The 20,281-nt window shown below is 47.0% G+C and overlaps 1 protein-coding gene across 1 annotated transcript in view; it reads right to left on the bottom strand.

The window, feature by feature from the left end:
* Positions 1-11,002: 11,002 nt before the first annotated feature.
* Positions 11,003-20,281, bottom strand: part of LOC100082652 (CXADR like membrane protein) — an 88,407-nt gene continuing 79,128 nt past the window's right edge. Inside the window, exons 6-7 of the mRNA XM_029075691.2 lie at positions 17,118-17,259; positions 11,003-14,759 (exon numbers count right to left, since the gene is read on the bottom strand). Of these exons, the coding sequence (XP_028931524.1) occupies positions 14,459-14,759; positions 17,118-17,259 (443 nt within the window). The 3' untranslated portion in view covers positions 11,003-14,458. The remainder of the gene's footprint in view (positions 14,760-17,117; positions 17,260-20,281) is intronic.

Below are 20,281 nucleotides of genomic sequence, written 5' to 3' on the forward strand. Positions count from 1 at the left end.
GCACAGCATTGTACTAAGCTCTTGGGAAAAGTCCATTACAATAATAAACAGTGACAATCCCTGCCCACAGTGAGCTCACAGGCTAGTGGGAGGGTGGAGGCACACATCAATACAGACATCAATACAAATAAATAAAATTACTGATCTAAACATAGGTGCAGTCGGGGGGAGCAAGACAGGGTGATGCAAAAGGGAGTGGGGAAAAAAGGAAAAGTGGGGCTTAGTCTGGGAAGGCTGCTGGGAGGAGAAAGGGCTTCAATAAAGCTTTGAAGTGGGGAGAGTAATTTTTGGATTTGAAGAGGGATGGCATTCCAGGCCAGAGGCAGGAGGTGGACCAGAGGTTGGCGGTGCTGAGACAGTCGAGGTGGAGGCACAGTGAGAGTGAAGTATGCAGGCTGGGTTATAGAAGGAGAGAGGCAAGGTGAGATAGGAGAGGGCAAGGTGATGGAATGCTTTAAAGCCAATGATGAGGAGTTGTTTGATATGGAGGTAAATAGGCGATCCCTGGAGATACTTGAGCAGGGGTAGGTAATATGTCCTAAATGTTTCTGTAGAAAGTGGAGTGAGGTATGGACTGGAGTGGGGAGAGACAGGAGATTGGGAGGTCAGCAAGGAGACTGATGCAGTAACCTCGGGAGGATAGGATGAGTGACTGTATAAAGGTGGAAGTAGTTTGGAGAGAAAAGGGTGGATTTTAGTGATGTATGAAGGTGGGACTGACAAGATTTGGTGGCGGATTGAATATGTGGGTTGAACGAGAGGAGTGAAGGTTAATGCCAAGTCTTCAGGCTTGTGAGGCGGGAAGGATAGTGGTGCTGTCTACAGTGATGGGAAAGTCAGGGAGAGGACAGGGGTTGGGTGGGAAAATAAGGAGCTCTGTTTTGGACATGTTAAATTTGAAGTGACGAGAGTACATTCAAGTAGAGCTGTCTTGAAGGCAGGAGGAGATGCGAGCCTGCAAGATCAGGGGAGGAGATGTAGATTTGGGTATCATCTGCATAGAGATGGTAGTCGAAGCCGTGAGAGCGAATGAGTTCTCCAAGGGAATGACACTAAGGAAGCTAAAAGGTAATCAGGTCGGACATAGACCCTGTCCCACATGGACTTCACCATCTAAGGAGGAGGGAGAACAAGTGTTGAAGTTTTACAGATGGTAAAATGGAGGCATAGAGAAGTGAAGTGACTTGCCCATGGTCTCATAGCAGGTAAGTGGCAGAATCAGGGTTAGAACCCAGGCCCATGCTCTTTCTACTAGGCCATACTGCCTCTTGTCTCGCTCTAAATAGGGATTGTTGTTAGGCCATGGAGCAACATTCTGCCCACTCAAGCAGTGTAGCCTAGTGGAAGGAGCATGGGCCCGGGAATCAGAAGGCCAGGCTTCTAATCCTGGCTCCACCAGATACCTGCTGTGTGACCTTGGGCAAGTCACTTTACTTTTCTGTGCCTCAGTTCCATCATTTATAAAATGAGGATTCAGTAACTCCTCTCCCTGCTACTTAGACTGGACCTGATTATCTTGCTGCTAATACAGTGCCTGGCACAAAGGAAGCACTTTCTACAGAAACGCTCTGGGTATGTCACTCCCCTCCTCAAAAATCTCCAGTGGTTGCCTATCAACCTCCATATCAAGCAAAAACTCACCTCACTTCAAAGCTCTCCATCACCTTGCCCCCTCTTGCCTCAACCCCCTTCTCTCCTCCTAAAGCCCACCCCACACACTCTGCTCCTCTGCTGCTAACCTTCTCCCTGTGCCTCGTTCTCACCTGTCCCACTCTCACCCTCTGGACCGTGTCCTACCTCTGATCTGGAATGCCCTCCCTCTTCACATCCGCCAAACTAACTCTCTTCCCCTCTTCAAAGCCCTACTGAGAGCTCACCTCCTTCCTCTCCCTGTGCTCCTCCTCCCCTCCCAAATGCCCCTGCTCCCTCTCTCTGCTCTCCCTTCCCCTCCCCACAGCACCTCTATATATTTGTATATATTTATTAACGTATTTTATTAGTGATGTGTATTTATCTATGATTCTATTTATTTTGATGGTAGTGATGCCTGTCTACTCATTTTGTTTTCTGTCTCCCCCTTCAAGACTGTGAGCCCATTGTTGGGTAGGGATTCTCTCTATCTGTTGCCGAATTGTACTTTCCAATCGCTTAGTACAGTGCTGTGCACACAGTTAGCACTCAATGAATACAAATGAATGAATGAAATGCCACAATTATTGTTTTTTTATTATTCCAGTCTTGGGCCTTGATCTAAGCATTGCCAAAGCAACCACCACTAGTGAGCTACCCAAATTAGGCAAGTTGAGGCTTCCTAAGGTCTAGCCTCAGTGTTTGGTGTTTCTTTTTGATTCCTAAATGGCCTTCAGGCCCTTGCCATCAGCTTCACAGCATTCAACCAGCTCCCCCCATAGTTTACCTCTCTGATCTCCTACCTTCCAACTTGCACACTTTACTCCTCTAACACCAACCTACTCACCACTTGTTGCTGTGTGTCTGGCCATCGGTCCCAAGCCCACATCCTCCCTCTGGCCTGAAACGCCCCCCTCCTTCATATCCGACAGATATGAAGCTCACCCCACCTTCAAAACCCTACTAAAATCCCATCTGCTCCAAGAGGCCTCCCCTGACTAAGCCTTTGATTCCTTTATTCATTCTGTCTTCTGCAATCAATTGCATTTATTGAGTGCTTACTATGTCTAGAGGGTACATTAACAGACACATTCCCTGCCAACAAAAGCTTACAGTCTAAAGGGGGAAGGCAAACATTAATATAAAGTACGGATATATACTTAAGTGCTGAGGGGCTGGATAGGGGGATGAATAGAGGGAGTAAGTCAGGGAGATACAGAACAGAGTGGGAGAAAAGGAAAAGAAGACTTAGTCACGGAAGGTCTCTTGGGGGAGTTGTGCTTTCAATAAGGCTTTGAAGGTGGGAGTGTACTTGTCTGTTGGATATGAAGAGGGAGGGTGTACCAGGCCAGTGGTAGGATGTGGGTGAGAGGTCGGTGGCAAGATAGATGAGATCAAGAGTGAGTAGGTTGGTGTTAAGAAGCACTGTGTGTGGGCTGTGTTGTAGTAAGAGAGCAGTGAGATGAGGTAGAAGTGGGCAAAGTGATTTGAGTGCTTTAAAGCCAATGGTTAGGAGTTTTTGTTTGATGTGGAGGTGGATGGGCAACCACTGGAGATTCTTGAGGAGTGGGGAAACAGGGAAGCAGCGTGGCTGAGTGGAAAGAGCCTGGGCTTCGGAGTCAGAGGTCATGGGTTCGACTCCCGGCTCTGCCGCTTGTCAGCTGTGTGACTGTGGGCAAGTCACTTTACTTCTCTGTGCCTCAGTTACCTCATCTGTAAAATGGGGATTAAGTGTGAGCCTCATGTGGGACAACCTGATTACCCTGTATCTACCTCAGAGCTTAGAACAGTGCTCTGCACATAGTAAGCACTTAACAAGTGCCAACATTATTATTATTATGTTGAGAACGTTTTTGTAGAAAAATGATCTGGGCGGCAGAGTGAAGTATGGAATGGAGTGGGGAGAGACTGGAGGCAAGCAGGTTGATATTCATTTAACCATATTTATTGAGTGCTTACTGAGTGCAGAGCACTGTTCTAAGCGCTTGGGAGAATACAATATAGCAATAAATGTATACTTTCCCTTCCCACAACAAGCTTATGGTCTAGAGGGGGAGACACATTAAAATAAATACATAAATCACAGATGTGTACGTAAGTGCTGTGGATGAATAAAGGGAGCAAGTCAGGGCAGTGCAGGAGTTGAGAAAGTGGAAAGGAGGGTTTAGTCAGGGGAGGTCTCTTGGAGGAGGTGTGCCTTCAATAAGGCTTTGAAGCAGGGGAGAGGTTGATAACAATCAAGTTGCGATAGGATAAGTGCTTGGATTAACACGCTAACAGTGTGGATGGAGAGGAAAGGGTGGATTTTAGTGATGCCGTAAAGGTTGAACCAACAAGTTTTAGTGATAGATTGAATTTGTGGCTTGAATGAGAGAGAGGAATCAAGGATAATGCCAGGATTAAGGGTTTGTGAGACAGGAAGGATGGAGGTGCTGTCCGCAGTGAAGGGAAAGTGAGGGGTAGGACAGGGAAGATAAGGAGTTCCATTTTGGACATGTTAAGCTTGAGGTGATGGGAGGACATCCAAATAGACTTGTCTTGAAGGTAGAAGGAGATGCCTATGCCACTGGGTCTGAATCCGTTAAGCGTTTTGTGATAGTCACCCACCCCAAACCCGATAGTACTTATGTATTTTTCTTTATACTCTGCCATTTCCCTGATCTGTAATTTATTTTAATGTCTGTCTCCCACTCTAGATTGTCAGTGTCGTGCGTGGTCCACAAACTCTATTGTACTGTCCTCTCCCAAGCATTTAGCACTTGGCCCTTCTCCATTCTCCCTGGTCCAAGCACTCATCACAGACCATAGTATTGGTAGGAAGAGTCATTAGGGTGGCCATTTCAGCTGGCCCGTCTGGTACTGATTTGGAAAAGGATGCCCTTATTTATCCAGTGTGGTTTACTTACAGCACCCTGACACTGAATAATGTAACTCAGGCACAGTGTCCAAGTTTTCACTTGGTCTGGGAGGGAAATGCAGTGGCTATGGTGCTATGGAGGGAGAATCAGAACATAAGTTTATGTTCAGGCTGATTCCGACCCAGTTTGATATACACCTTTTAGCAGTATGATGCCGTCACGTCCCACTGTAGGCTGGATTTTTCAATGGCATCCCTGGCCCCACCACTCCTTGCTGCTTTTCTTGCCTCCAGCCTCTGCCCACTTAATAATAATAATAATAATCATGATGGTATTTGTTAAGTGCTTACTATGTGCAAGGGCTGGGGTGGATACAAGAAAATAGAGTTGGACACAGTCTCTGTACCACTTGGGGCTCACAGTCTCAATCCCCATTTTACGGATGAGGTGACTGAGGCCCAGAGAAGTAAAGTTCATTCATTCAATAGTGTTTATTGAGCGCTTACTATGTGCAGAGCACTGTACTAAGCGCTTGGGATGAACAAGTCGGCAACAGATAGAGACAGTCCCTGCCGTTTGACGGGCTTACAGTCTAATCGGGGGAGACGGACAGACAAGAACAATGGCAATAAACAGCGTCAAGGGGAAGAACATCTCGTAAAAACCGATGGCAACTAAATAGAATCAAGGCGATGTACAATTCATTAACAAAATAAATAGGGTAACGAAAATATATACAGTTGAGCGGACGAGTACAGTGCTGTGGGGATGGGAAGGGAGAGGTGGAGGAGCAGAGGGAAAAGGGGAAAATGAGGCTTTAGCTGCGGAGAGGTAAAGGGGGGATGGCAGAGGGAGTAGAGGGGGAAGAGGAGCTCAGTTTGGGAACGCCTCTTGGAGGAGGTGATTTTTAAGTAGGGTTTTGAAGAGGGAAAGAGAATCAGTTTGGCGGAGGTGAGAAGGGAGGGCGTTCCAGGACCGCGGGAGGACGTGACCCAGGGGTCGACGGCGGGATAGGCGAGACTGAGGGACGGTGAGGAGGTGGGCGGCAGAGGAGCAGAGCGTGCGGGGTGGGCGGTAGAAAGAGAGAAGGGAGGAGAGGTAGGAAGGGGCAAGGTGATGGAGAGCCTTGAAGCCTAGAGTGAGGAGTTTTTGTTTGGAGCGGAGGTCGATAGGCAACCACTGGAGTTGTTTAAGAAGGGGAGTGACACGCCCAGATCGTTTCTGCAGGAAGATGAGCCGGGCAGCGGAGTGAAGAATAGACCGGAGCGGGGCGAGAGTGACTTGCCCAAGGTCAGACAGCAGTCAGGTGGCGGAGGCGGGATTAGAACCCATGACCTTCTGACTCCGAGGCCCATGGTCTGTCCACTACACCCCGCTGCTTCTCTTAACTTCACTTCAATCCATATCCCTCGCGACAGCCCAGATCATCTTCCTGGAATGTTGCTCAGGACCTATATCCCCTCTAAAGAAAATCCCTACCAACTAATTCCATATATTTTAAATATTTCTATGCAACATATACAATTGTAGTGCTCTTCCCATTAACTAAATGTAGACGCTTTACTCTCCTATGACATGAGAGTGACATCCTTGACAGGTCTCATGTAAAGGAAAACTGGCATTAAAGTTCGTGAGCCGTGACTGAACGCATCCCCATGTCTTTTAACATCACATTGCATTCTAGTCAATCATCGGAAAGATGTCCCCAGTTCCCCAGGAGTGCTCTATCTTACATGTATTGTGGAAGAACGGAGTGCATTTGTTTTTTGATGTCCTCCCCCAGTTCCCGTGGAAGGAACTTTCTATTTTATCCTTCTCAGCAGTGCCTAGCGACCGCCTCGGCACCCAGTGGGCTCTTGTTACATAATGATGAGGAGCTGCAATTCACTATAGGGCTGAGAGCCTGTTTTATAATAATAATAATAATAAAATTACTGTATTTGTTAAGTGCTTACTATGTGCCAGGCACTGTACTAAGTGCTGGGATGGATACAAGCAAATCAGTTTGGACACGGTCCCTGTCCCACATAGGGTTCATAGTCTCAATCCCCATTTTAGAGGAGGTAACTGAGGCACAGAGAAATGAAGTGACTTGCCTGAGGTCCCATAGCAGACAAGTGACGGAGTCAGGATTAGAACCCATGACCTCCTGACTTTCAGGGCTGTGTCCTATCCACTACGCCATGCTGTTTCCTGGGTGAGTGCAGGCAGCCCTCATCAATTCCAAACAGTGGGATTTCTATGACATCACTCACTTTCACCAGACCTGCAGCATAATGCAAAGATTTCAGAGGTGCCCTACTGGCAAGAGCATGGGCTTGGTAGTTAGAGGATGTGGGTTTCTTTATTTCCTCATCCTCATTTCCTTCAGATTGTCTGGTCAGCAGGGTCCTCAGTGTAAGAGTTGGGGGCAAGTGTCGATTGAGAGAGAGCTTTCCACTCACCAGAGATGCTGAGCTCCCTCACCCCACCTTCACTCTCTCCTCTTGGACACCCTACCTACTAGGTTAAATGTTTTGAGTGGTTTAATAGAGCATGCCGCAAAGATGTAACCAACTGAGTGTTCAGATAGCAATGTGTCAGGGTCCAAAATAGTGTATAAAGGGCTCATGGCATGAGAGCCTGTTCTCTCCTTGCCACTGGCATGTGGGATGAGCAGCAATCGAAGGGCTTTGAGCAGGCATCACACCTGCTTTTGTTCACCTACTCAGCTTTGGCCAGACCTTAACTGGATTGTGAAGTTGAATGGCTTCAGAGATCATAGACATGAAGGAGCAAGTGGGAGTTGGGACAACCGCAGCGCTGCTTCTGTAATGGAATCCCAAAATAAAGTATTGGTCTAGGTACTTGGACTTTCAGTCACCCATTTACAGGTAGCAAAAGGAACTGGGAGGAGCCCATTATCTCTAACCGATCAATGATTCAGGGGATCAGGGAAGATGATACTGTTTTTAAAAATGAATAGGAGTGTTGATAAGACACCCTAACAGACTAGACTGCTGATCTTTGAAATCCTTCATTCAGAATAGTACTCCATCTCAGAGTCCAGTATATATTACCAATTTTGCACCCCAACAATTTTCTTTTAAATTACCATTCCTAAATAATGCAGCAGAGTTACACAGGAATCATTTAGGGGAAAATGGAAAAAAAAATTTGTTTCCAAGAAGTTTGTTTGCTTTATGGTACTTTTAAATGCTTTACTGTGTGTCAAACACTGTTCTAAAACCTGGGGTAGGTACAAGTCAGTTAGGTCAGACCTAGTACCTTTCCCACCTGGGGCTCACAGTGTTAAGTGGGAGGGAGAAGAGGTATTGAATCTCCATTTTATAGTTGAGGAAACAGGGACAGAGAAGTTAAATGACTTGCCCTAGATCCCATAGCTAGCAATCGACAGAGCCGGGATTAGAACCCAGGTCCTCTGACTCCCAGGCCCTTGCTCTTTCCACTTGGCCACACTGTGGCTATTCATTGTGCACATCAGTTCAAAATTGGCGGGTTTATGGGTGAAACTTGAACTCACCAGTAACATGAAGGATTTGAATTTCGTATGCATTTCCAAGATCATTCTAGCTTTACAGCATTTTGTCATCCTAAAACAAGAACTAGGAGATTAAAAAGCATGTATAGTAGTACCAAAATGGGAATGTATTGTAAATCTTCATGAACTGAGAGCAATAAGGACTGTCGTGGGGTGGGGGAATGCATCTGATTTTCCACTGAAACAATAGTTCCCAAATGCCAATTTTACTACTAACATGCTCTCTTAAAGAGCACATCTGTGGGCATTATTAAGAAATTACTGTACTAGTGCAATTGGCAACCCTACTTCTTTTGGTTTAAAGGACCATGTTCTGACTCTTTTTTTAACTTTCAGAGAATTTTAGTTTATGGAGGGAGTTAAATGATTAATGTGATGGGTCAGACTACAGAGCAATGAAATAAATCCATCCAATAACCAAATAAAATTATATTTTTAAGGATTCATGGATCCTCCTTGAGTTTTCATTATCCTGTTTGGTTCTTTTGTTGCTCTTGTCCCATTACCTAGAGATAATAAAAGATTCAAGGCACACTCTTCTAATGAGGCCAAAAAGCATCCTAGTAATATTTGAAACCAGAGTATCTCAAGCTATCTGATATTGGATCGTCAGTTAACATAGGATGAGGGCAAGAACGTGAGTTTGGGAGTCAGAAGCTTTGGGAACTAGTCCCAGATCTGCTACTGGTCTGTTGTGTGACCATTGGCAAGTCACTTGAGTCTTTCTCCTGCTATTTCCTCATCAGTCAAATGGGGGAAAGAATCATAAGTCTCCCATTGTAAAAGATAGATGAGCTTTGGAATGTGAAAACAGTCTACAAAGGTTTATCACTCATCCTATCCCGACTGGATTACTGCATCAGCTTCTTTTCTGACCTCCCAATCTCCTGTCTCTCTCCACTTAAGTCATTCATTCATTCATTCAATAGTATTTATTGAGCGCTTACTATGTGCAGAGCACTGTACTAAGCACTTGGAATGTACAATTCGGCAACAGATAGAGACAATCCCTGCCCATTGACGGGCTTACAGTCTAATCAGGGGACAGAATGGAAGGGTGTGGCAGAGGGCTGCTGGCACCAGGGACTGGTATGTTTGTTAAGCACTTACTATGTGCAAAGCACTGTTCTAAGCACTGGGGGGATACAAGGTGATCAGGTTGTCCCACATGGGCTCACAGTTTTAATCCCCATTTTACAGATGAGGTAACTGAGGCCCAGAGAAGTTAAGTGACTTGCCTAAAGTCACACAGCTGGCAAGGCGCGAAGCCGGGATTAGAACCCATGATCTCTGACTCCCAAGCCCGGGTTCTTTCCACTGAGCCACGTTGCTTCTCAAGTCCATATTTCACCCTGCTGCCTGGATTATCTCTCTACCGAAATGTTCTGGGCATATCACCCCCCTCCTCAAAAATCTCCAGTGTTTGCCTATCAACCTCTGTATCAAACAAAAACTCCTCACTATTGGCTTCAAAGCTCTCCATCCACTTGCCCCCAATTACCTCACCTCCCTTCTCTCCTTCTACATCCCAGCCCACACACTCCACTCCTCTGGTGCTAATCTTCACATTGTGCCTCTCCCAGTCCCGCTGTGGCCCCCTGGCCCACATCCTTCCTCTGGCCTGAAACGCCCTCCCTCCTCAAATCTGCCAATCACACTTCCCTCCTTCAAAGCCTTACTGAAGGCTCACTTCCTCCAAGAGGCCTTTCCGGACTAAGCCCCCCCTTTCCTCAGCTCCTGCGCCCCTCCGCGTCACCCCGACTCGCTCCCTTTGTTCTACCCCCCTCCCCGCCCCGCAGCACTTGTGTATATATGTACATATCTATAATTTTATTTATTTTGATGCCTGTTTACTTGATTTGATGTCTGTCTCCCCCCCTTTTAGACTGTAAACCCTGTGTGGGCAGGGATTGTCCCTCTTTATTGCTGAATTGTACTTTCCAAGTGCTTAGTACAGTGCTCTGCACACAGTAAGCACTCAATAAATTCAATTGAATGAGTGAACGAGTTTTTCTGTGATCATGGGGAACAAACAGGCTCTGATTACTGGTATCCACAAATAACCCCATTTTAGCCAATCAATCAATCAATCAGCCCACTATTAACAAACTTTAGTAGTAAAATAGCCAAAACTCAGCTAATCACAGGGTGTTGGGAAGAGGAACAAAATCCAGGCCTTGAATCTTCCAGAGTTGGCCATTCATATCTCTGCCTTTCTTCTCTCTGGAAATGTCAGTAAATACTTTCTTTTGCTGCAGAAGAGTCCTCTCAAAGATAAACAAAGCCTATTAAATATCCATGTACGATTGAATGAATGAATGAATGCAAGAGGGGTAGACATATTGGGGAAAGTAGGAGAGAGTTGAGAGGCTGGCTTAGGGGAATTGTTAGAGTTAAGAATTGTATATTAATCCCCAGTTTTACAGTTATCTCCCCCACTAGATTAAGGTCCTTGAAGGCAGGGACCATGTCTATCAATTCTTTTATACTGTACTTTCCCAAATGTTTAGTATAATGTTCTGCATGTAATGTAAGTATAATTAATACTACAATGTAAGCGCTCGGTAAATACCACTGATTGACTGATAATCCTTTTTTGAAACTCTCCTCTTGGAACACCTGTCCCTAGACCCTCCACCCAAAGGAGCTCCCTTCTAGCCCTTGATCTGGTTTAATGAAAACCCCAAATCTTTCATTGCTTCAGAGTTATTCTGGGAAGTGAGTGAGGGATAGGGGAGGGAAAAGACACATAGCAGATCAGGATGGAAGTTTTTAAAGAGGGAAGGGGCAGATTAGGCCACTTTAGTCCACAGGTACAATTATGAACCATTTTCTGGGCTGAAAGGTAGAGAAGACCAGATGCTGGTTTTGACTCCACCATCTCTCAGTGTGATTAGCAAACTACTAAGCCTCAGTTTTCCAATCTCTCAAGATCAATCAGTTCCTCTCTGCTCCTCGGAAGAAAAGTGCTCTATAAATTCAAAGACATTGATTTTATTGACGGCACTGCATTTTACAAGTTTTCTCCCAACATTCACTGGAGGAGAAAGCTGTAACATCAGACCACACAACTCTGGTTTCCTTTTTAATAAATCAATCACAGCGGCATTAGTTTGAGGCTTCTACTTTACCCCAGTAGCAGTGCAGATTTTTGCAATTGCATGAGGGAGCCTTGGTTTAAATTCTGATAAATGGGAAGGATATTCAGCCAGCCCTTGTTCTTTAATGGTTTTATCCAGCTTTCATCCTTCACCGCTTCTGTTGAGCAACTGTGCTGAGAAACAATTCTGCAAAGCGGGTATTTGAGCAGCAACCTTTTCCCTCTGCAAAATCTTTATTTAAAAAAAAAGGTCTACAGTTGTGATTGAAGGGAATCTATAATAAATATTTTGCTTTTGTGCCTCTTAAACATGGTTCGTATTACACTAAGTTGCAGCAGACAGAAGAAAAGTAAAATCAGTTTTGGCATTTGAAACAAAATACAACTACATAAGCATGAATGCCACAGCACTAGTGAAATAATTTGAATACTACATGAAGTTAGATGCTTTAAGTATTAGTTTACAGAATCAAGTTTGGTACATTGCTTTCTCCTTCACATCCTTCTTGTTCCGTAGATAACTCATTTCTCCTTTGCAAGCAAAATGGTCATCCTTTATATATATATAAAAAAACTTACCTCTAGTAAATTCCCTTTTTGGTTTCATATTAAAGGCTCCAATTCAGCTAACTAACATGGAGTGGATGAAGGTCAGAATGAGGTGATTCTGAATTGGACCTCTTTCAATTCAACGACACTCACTTTGAGTCCTGTACCTAATATATCAAGCAAAGACCCAGGAGGATACAATATCTTATGTCCAGACTTCAGCCATTATATAGCTTTCAGTGTTCTTGTATCCATCCCACTCTCCCTCCCTGACCTTAACTAATTTTGGGTTCTGCTGTAACTAATTTATTTGCTCTGCCTTATGAATCCACGGTAGGTGTCCGAGGTAAAAATGTTTCTTAGAGGAGCTTGCTAAATGAGTTTGAGAATCCGGCTGCCATCTTGGTCTTCTGTTCTTTGAGCAACTCTAATCGACTTCTTTCCAGTCGAGGGTGGGGGTTTGATGAGTAAATCCATCTATTCTCAGGAGCCAGTGCCAGAAATGGGACTGTGGGACATTGACCAGACAGTATGATGGTAAAAGCAAAATGCCATTGATAATACAGGTGAGGGTGCACACATTACCTCAGCTGGGTCAGAGGACTCCAGAAGAAACAGGACTTTTCCTACTACTCTGTAGCACAGGTGATATGTTAACAGCATCCCCCCTTAAATAGCATTAAAGTCACCTCAGCTGGTGGGAGGAAGTTTGAATTATGTGCAAGACTGCTAGAAACCAGAGTTCTCCATGCATTCAGGGCCTCTAAAATTCAGCTGGCCAAATTACAGACTTTATCTTGCTAGTAGCAAGGCTTGCCCTCTTCAGGTGAAGGGGAGAGGAAATGCCAATACAGCAGGCACTGGCATGTTCTGGGGAGATGTGCAGTTAGGACCCCCAAGGGATATAGCATCCTCATTAACATCAATGCTATTTGCTGCCCTTTTTTGCAAAGGGTTTTGGCAAGAGCAAATAGAAGCGGTCAGGGTGTGCCTGGACCCAATGTGCAGTGGAGCAAGATGCCAGAAGTTAATTGTGACACCAGAAAACCAACTCCTTCAGGGAGCAGTAACCCTATGCGGTTCCTCCTTCCTGAGTTAAGACCAAACTGGTACAATCCTAAAGTCCTGGGCCCCTCAGACTTTCTAACGGGCTTGTTACATGGACTCCCATTTAGAAACCAGCTGTTCTTCTCCCCTCCTCTATTGCTCTAGCAGGGAGCTCTTTCCAATGACGACAGGGGAAATTCCCCTTTTCTGCTGCCAGATTAGCCATTGGGCTTGCCGACCCCCTGTTCCCCGCGGTCACCCTAACAAGTGCCCCTCCCTGCTCAGCTCCAAGCTGGCTGCTCAGGCTAAAAACAGTACCCGAAGCAGTGGGCCAGGAGTGCCCGCATGACAGAAGAGGGGTTCTGGAGAGGGAGGGACTGAATTTTGACCTGGGGACTCAAAGCCTGGCTCCAACCTTGCCAGCCACCTTTCATTTTTGGACTCTACTCTGTCATTGCTTGCTATATCCAGAGCCAGAGAAACCTGGTCTTAGCAGATGAGATGTCGTGTTCCTTCAGGCCCGGGAATCCACCCCCATCCCCAGACCGGAACCACGACGCTTCTCTGGAAACCAAAGCACAGGGGCAAGCCCAACTCTGAGCAGATTGAAGGACCACATTCATTCTAGCTCCAGCATTCGGTCTTTTCTTCTCCTCAGAAATAGGAGACCCCAGTGCTGTCTCCAGCCCTGCTACAAGGCCATCCCTCAGTTGGGCCTTGGAGATCTCCCCCCAGCCACCTCGGCTCTTATCCTCATTCACTCCAAGCTTCCTTTCCCAGTAAAAAGCCCAAAGCCCTCTTCTGGCCTCCAAAGCCACCCAGATGTGTGGGGTGGAGGGAGCGGGTGTGCAGGAGGGAAGCCAAAATCTGGCCTCAGCAGGGCAAACCAGCATGGATCCAAGGGGTGGAAAAAACCCAGAACTCCTCATGTGCCCGGAGATCCACACAGTACCGTTCTTTACGGCTGCTTTGGAACATCAGGCTCAGTTCCCATTTCAGGGTTCAGTTTCTGGAGGTGCCATGAGCCAACAGTCTCTTGCTCTCCTTCTTCCCTCACACCTCTCCTCCTCCCTGAGGGCTTTTCCTCCACTCCCCTGATCTGGCCCCCTCCCCATCCAGAAAGCATTCAGAGCTCAGTGCAAGCAGAGCTGTAGGGATGGTAGTGATCAGGTGCTGGCCAGGAGGAGAAGCGAAAGCTAAGACTGGGTCTCCATGCTGTGGACCCCTGCAGGGGGGCTGTTCAAACAGCCCCACTGACCCACAGAGGTTACAGAGAAGCAACTTCGGGTTGGGGCTAGGAAAGAGAACGAACTCTGCAGCCACTGTGTATCTCGAAGCCACTGGGAGTCAATGAGCTGGAGCCGGTCCTAGCCAGGCTTGTTATGTTCTGGCCTCCCTTTGACCTACCCTTCCTAACTTACAGCAAGGAAGGAAATTGTGCCGAGCGGGCTTCCTGCCCAAGCTCTTGCTTTCAGTTTTCACTCATTTGGTGCTTTGGAGAACCAGTGTTCTTGGTGAGCCTGTCCCGGGCCTCTAATGGATTTGGGGGGGCGGGGGGGATGGATGTGAGGGATGGATGGATAGCCTGGTGGAACCTGGGGGTGGCAGGTGGCAGCTGCTCCTCAGATGCTAAGAAGGCCTTCCCTCCTGTGCCCTCTTCCCCCAAAAATCTGTGTAGGAGGAGATTCTGCCCTGGGCCAGCCTGGGGGAGAGTCCGTTGAGGCTCAGACCATCTCAGACGGTCTGGAAGGGCTGGCTCAGGCTGGGGGTGGGGCCCGGTGGAGTGCTCCTCTTGCTCAAGGTGGCGGGATGCACTTTACTAAGCTCCGCACCCGTGGCCTCCAGACCCACCAGGCTGTATGGGTGGTTCGAGACTCCAGGAGGAGGTACGGCTTCTGATAATGGTGTCCGCTGGCTGTGGAAGGCGCTGTTGGCTGTGGAGCGGGTGGAGGAGGAGCCTGAGCGGGAGCTGCGGGACCCCGAGGAAGATGAGCCGGGCTTCACCAGACGGGCTTTGGGAGCCTCTGCATCTTCCCTGGGAACAGGAACCAGAAGGGGTTAAAAATGAGGGAAGGCAGGAGCAACCTCAGTCAAATAGTCACAGTTCCAATCCATGCCTTAAGTATTTCCATTAATCAAAGTAAGTAACGTGACCTGGGAGCCAGAGGACCTGGGTTCTAATCCCAGCTCCACCACAAGCCTGCTGTGTGACCTTGGGAAAGTCACTTACCTTTTCTATGGTTCAGTTTCCTCAACTGCAGAATGGGGATGCAATACATGCTCTACCTCCTACTTAGACTGTGAGCTCCACGCAGGACAAGGACTGTGTCTGGTCTGATTCACTTGTATCTACCTCAATGCTTGACCTATAGTAAGTGCTTAACAAATACCATAAAAAAAATCAGATTGATGGAGCACTGGGAGTTTAATAGAATTAGTACACCTGATCTCTGCCCTTAAAGATCCTACAATCTAGCAGGGGAAACAGACACTAAAATAAATGGATGCACAAGTAATGCAAGATAAGGATTTGTATAGAAATGCTTTGTGGGTAGATGCTTAGGTGCTTGGGTGGTGGGAAAACAGGGTGGGAAGATGGGAAATTAATCAGGGAAGCCTTCTTGAAAGAGATGTGATTTCAGAAGGGCTTTGAAAGAAGGGGAGGGTAGTGATTTGTTGGATATGAAGGAGGAGGGAGTTCCAGGTAGGAAAATGGGCGGCAGCATGATGTTGGGAGATTTGAGACCGAGACACTGTGAAAAGTGAGCTTGAGAGGAACAAAGAATTTGAGCTGAGATGTAGTGACAGAAGAAAATAGATAAGTGGGATTCCCACTTCCTTTCCAACCTTCTCCTGTCTTCTCCCTCCCCCACTTCTGACTCTTCTACAGGCAGAATGCAACACTTCCTACTGAAGGTTTCAAGAGCCAAATTCATAAGTTGTTTCCCATTTGGTAAAGGCTCCCACTCCCCCCAGCCCCTGGGCATGAGACCTCTGGCAGCATCCACACCTGTTATATCTTCCACTTGATCTGCTCCAACCTGTCCTTTCTTTTTGGGAATGGCCAGTCATCCTGGTCCCAAGATCCCCCTGGCAAACACTGAGACCCCTCAGCCTGTAGGTGAATAGGGCAGAGATATGTGTATGTGTGTGTTTGGGGGCAGATGACATGGTTGGAAGAGGTTGCTCGACAGAGCAGACTAGAAGTTGGCAGGAGGGTGGACATTTAAAGGGATCATAGAGCAAAAGGAAGTAGGAAGCAGCTTGTGGGTGTGTCCAGAAGTGAGTTGGCGAGGAATCTGGGTGGGCAGGAAAGGACTGCTAAGAAGAGGGTGAAGAGGAAACTGAGTTGGAGCAAGAAGAGGGAGGAGAGCAGATGGGCGAGGGTAGTGGAGCAAAGTAGGAAAGGGTGACCCAGGATAGGAATGCCCTATCGATTTGCAGGGTGTGTCTCAGCCCAGAAAGCAGTTTATGGGAAACAGTCCAGCCAGTCAGCCACTGAGCAGGAGATTATGACAATTCCTTTGAATGGAGGCAGAAAGTCCTCGATTCTTACAAGCCACGGACCAGTGGGGATGTGAGGCTCTGCTCTAGCCATGGAAGCCTACCCCTTCATCTTCTCCTTCCCCTTCTCTTCTTCACTCTTCTCCTTCTTCCTTTTCTTCTTCTTCTTTCCCAAACAATCCCTTTCCCTTGGGCAGCAGGGGGAGGGCATAAGGGAGAGCAGCACTGGGAAACATCTAGTATGGGGTGATGTCTTCCTAAAATCCCATCTCCTCCAAGAGGCCTTCCCTAACTAATCCCTCATTTCCCCTATTTGCCCTCCCTTCTGTATCACTTATGTACTTGGATGTACACCCTTTAAGCACTTGATCGTCATCCCAACCCCAGCCTCACAGCACTTACGTTCATACACTTACACTCTCCCATTTCTCCTACCTGTAATTTATTTTAACGTCTGTCTTCACCTCTAGACTGTAAGCTCTTTATGGGCAGGGATCGTGTCCACCAACTCTCTCTATTTCTGCATATGAGAAGAGCTCAGTATATACCACTGATTGATTGACACCCTGTGTCACTCTCCCATCTCCCATTTCTTCTCCTTCCTCCCTTCCCTATCTCCCCCCTACCCGCCTCCCCGTCTCCCTCCCACTGAATGAGGAGGAATGCCAAATAACCATGAGAATAGCCTCATTCTGAGGTCTGGAGCCTGGTACAAGGACCGGCCAGCAAGGCAGGTTTACGGGCTCTGGCTGGGGTTTTCTGCAACTGAGAAATCATTGGTTTCAAGTCTTTCCAACTCACTCTTCAAAGGCAACTGGACGCGCTTCCTGCCCAGTGTGCCGCCTCTGCAGGGCTCTCCGGAGCTGGGCGGATGCCCAGAGGTATTTACCTGATCTCATTGGGTCTCTCTTCCTCCTCATGCCTCTTCTTGTCTTTCTTCCGAATCAACAGCCATACCAGGAGTAGAACCAGCAAGGCTCCTGCAGCCATCCCGGCCACAGCCCCTGCCATCATGCCGACGCTCTGAACATCTGTTTCCTCAGAAAAGGGTGGGAGAAAAGTGAGCAGGAACATTACCAATAATCAATGGGAGAGATCCATCAATCGATCGGCCGACTGATTGAGAAGGACAATGACTTTACTGCTATTTTTCAGCTCTCTCCCTCCTACCAAACTTGTTCATCTCCCACTACAACCCATCCATTATGCCATCATCTCCCTGTCCCTTGCTCTTTTGACCTCTTGCTCGTGTCCTTCCTCTTTCCTGGAACTTCTTCCCCCTTCATATGCAAGAGACCACTACTTTCCCTATCTTTTCCCTATCTACTAAAATTATATCTTCTCCAGGACGCTTTCCTCTACTCATTTCTTATTTCCCCACAGTATTCTCCCTCCCTTCTGCATCACCTGTGTACTTGGGTCATACCTCCTAAACACTTTGATACCTGCCCCACCCACTCAGTATTTATGTACATATCCTTATACTCTTCTGTTTCCCTTAGCTGGAATGACTTTCTGTCCTGCTAGACTAAAAGCTCCTTGAAGGCAGGAACTGTGTCTAACTCCACTTTACTGTACTCTGCAAAGTGTTCTGCCCACAGTGAATGTTCACTCAAACAACTTGGCCCCTCCTGCCTCACCTCGCCTCCTCCTACCTCTCCTTGCCACTCTCCTACTACAGCCCAGCCCACTTTGCTCCTCTAATGAGAACCTTCTCACTCTGCTTCTATCTCATCTATCTTGCCATCACCCATGTCCTGCCTCTGGCCTGCAATACCCTTACTGTCTTCCCCTCTAGACTGTGACCTCACTATGGGCACGGATTGTGCCTATATTGTTGTACTGTATTCTCCCAAGCACTTACTGTTTTGCACACAGTAAGCACTCAATAAATGATTGATTGAATGAATGAATAAATGAATAAATGAATAAAGGCACATTTCCTCCAAGAGGCCTTCCCTGACTAAGCCCCCCTTTCCTCCTCTCCCAATCCCTTCTGCATCACCCTGATTTACGCTGTTGTTCATCCCCCCCATCCCAGACCCACGGCACTTATATACACATCTTCCCGTAACCTGAGATTATCCTTGACTTCTCTCTCATTCAACCCACCTATTCAATCCATCACTATATCCTGTTGGTCCCATCTTCACAACGTTGCCAAAATCCACCCTTTCCTCTTCAAAATACAATCATCCTCTCCCTCCTGGATTACTGCATCAGTCTCTTTGCTGATCTCCCAGCCTATTGTGTCTCCCCACTCCAGTCCATACTTCATTCTACTGCCCAGATCATTTTTCTACCAAAACGTTCAGGACATCTTATCCCACTCCTCAAAAAACTAAGTGGTTGTCTAACCACCTCTGCATCAAACCAAAACTCCTCACTATTGGCTTTAAAGCACTCCACCATCTTGCCCGCTCCTACCTCACCTCGCTACTCTCCTTCTACATCCCAACCCACACATTTGGCTCCTCTAGTGCTAACCTCCTTGCTGGGCCGTAATCTCGCCTCTCTCACCGCTGATCCCTAGTCCACATCCTGACTCTGGCCTGGAATGCCCTCCCTCCTCAAATCTGACAGACAATTCAAAGCCTAATTGAAGGCACATCTCTTTCAAGAGGCCTTCCCAGACTAAGCACCACCCCCTTTCCTTTTCTTCTACTCTCTTCTGCATCACCCTGACTTGCTCCTTTTGCTCTTCCTCCCTCCCAGCTCCACAGCACTTATGTACGTATCCGTAATTTATTTATTTGTATTGATGTCTGCCTCCCTGGCTCTAGACTCTAAGCTTGTTGTGGGCAGGGAATGTGTCTGTTTATTGTTTTATTGTACTCTCCCAAGCACTTAGTAGACTGCTCTGCACACAGTAAGTGCTTTATACATATGACTAAATGAATAAATCTGTAATTTATTTACATGAATATCTGTCTCCCCCCATCTAGACTCTAAGCTCCCTGTGGTCAGGGAATGTGAGTGTGTCTGTTTATTATTGTACTGTACTCTCCCAAGCACTTAATACAGTGCTCTGCACAGAGTAAACAATAAATATGATTGAATGAATGAACGAATAAAACCCACTGATTGGCTGATTGATTCAAGCAGTGCTTGGATATATTAGCAGTTGAACGGGAATGTCAGGAAAGTTAAGTGGGCCAGAGGGTCCACGCTTATATCAGTCAATCAATCAATCAACTGAATTTGCTGAGTGCTTGCTGTGTGCAGAGCACTGCTTTAAATGCTTGGGAAAGTACAATACAATAGAATTGGTAGATGTGATTTCTGCCTCCAAGGAGCTTACAATTTAAAGGGGAGACAGACAATTACAAACATAACAGAGAGGGGAAATAGCAGGACTTTAAGGATATATACAGAAGTACTGTGGGGCTGGGGTGAGTAACTAAGTGCAAATGGGGTCCACATCCAAGTGCACAATGGACACAGAAAGGAGGGCAGGTAGGGGAAATGAGGAAAGAGAACTGCTCCTCCCAGTGTCCCAGTCTGCCTCCTTGCCAGTGGAACGACCACTGGCCTAACCAGGGGGCACCGCATTTCTCAGTGTTTTTCCTGAGACATTTCTTCCTGTGCATTAGGGTGCTCAAGCCAGCTGGAAAGGAAAAACTGAGGCAGGGCTTACCAAAGACACTACTAGCCCCAGGTTCAGGGAGTGGCCAAGACTGAGCTGAGGGTGGCCCTGGAGCTGGAACCCTTGGTGAGGCTCAGATGCCCCTTCAAATAAGCATTTGTTCCTTTTAGATGCTGAAAGGTCAACCTGGGCTTCTTTCACCACTTCCTCCTCTCCCTCTGCCTCCCATAACAAATGAAGAGAAATGCCACCCTTCCCCTGGAGCCCTGAGCAGGGCCGGGTTTGGAGCTGGTTTGGGCAATGTGGGATGCAGAAAAAACAGCTCCTGGACAGGGGTGATTGAATTCTTCTCTTCCCAGAATATAATGTTGAGTCTCTAACTTGCTACACTCAAGTATAGTCAACTGTATGGCCAGTAGATGCCCGTGCAATTTGGTGGAGCCCCCAGATTAAAAAATTTGATCCCA

The sequence above is a fragment of the Ornithorhynchus anatinus genome, chromosome 11 (assembly GCF_004115215.2).
Source record: "Ornithorhynchus anatinus isolate Pmale09 chromosome 11, mOrnAna1.pri.v4, whole genome shotgun sequence".
NCBI classification, from domain to species: Eukaryota; Metazoa; Chordata; class Mammalia; order Monotremata; family Ornithorhynchidae; genus Ornithorhynchus; species Ornithorhynchus anatinus.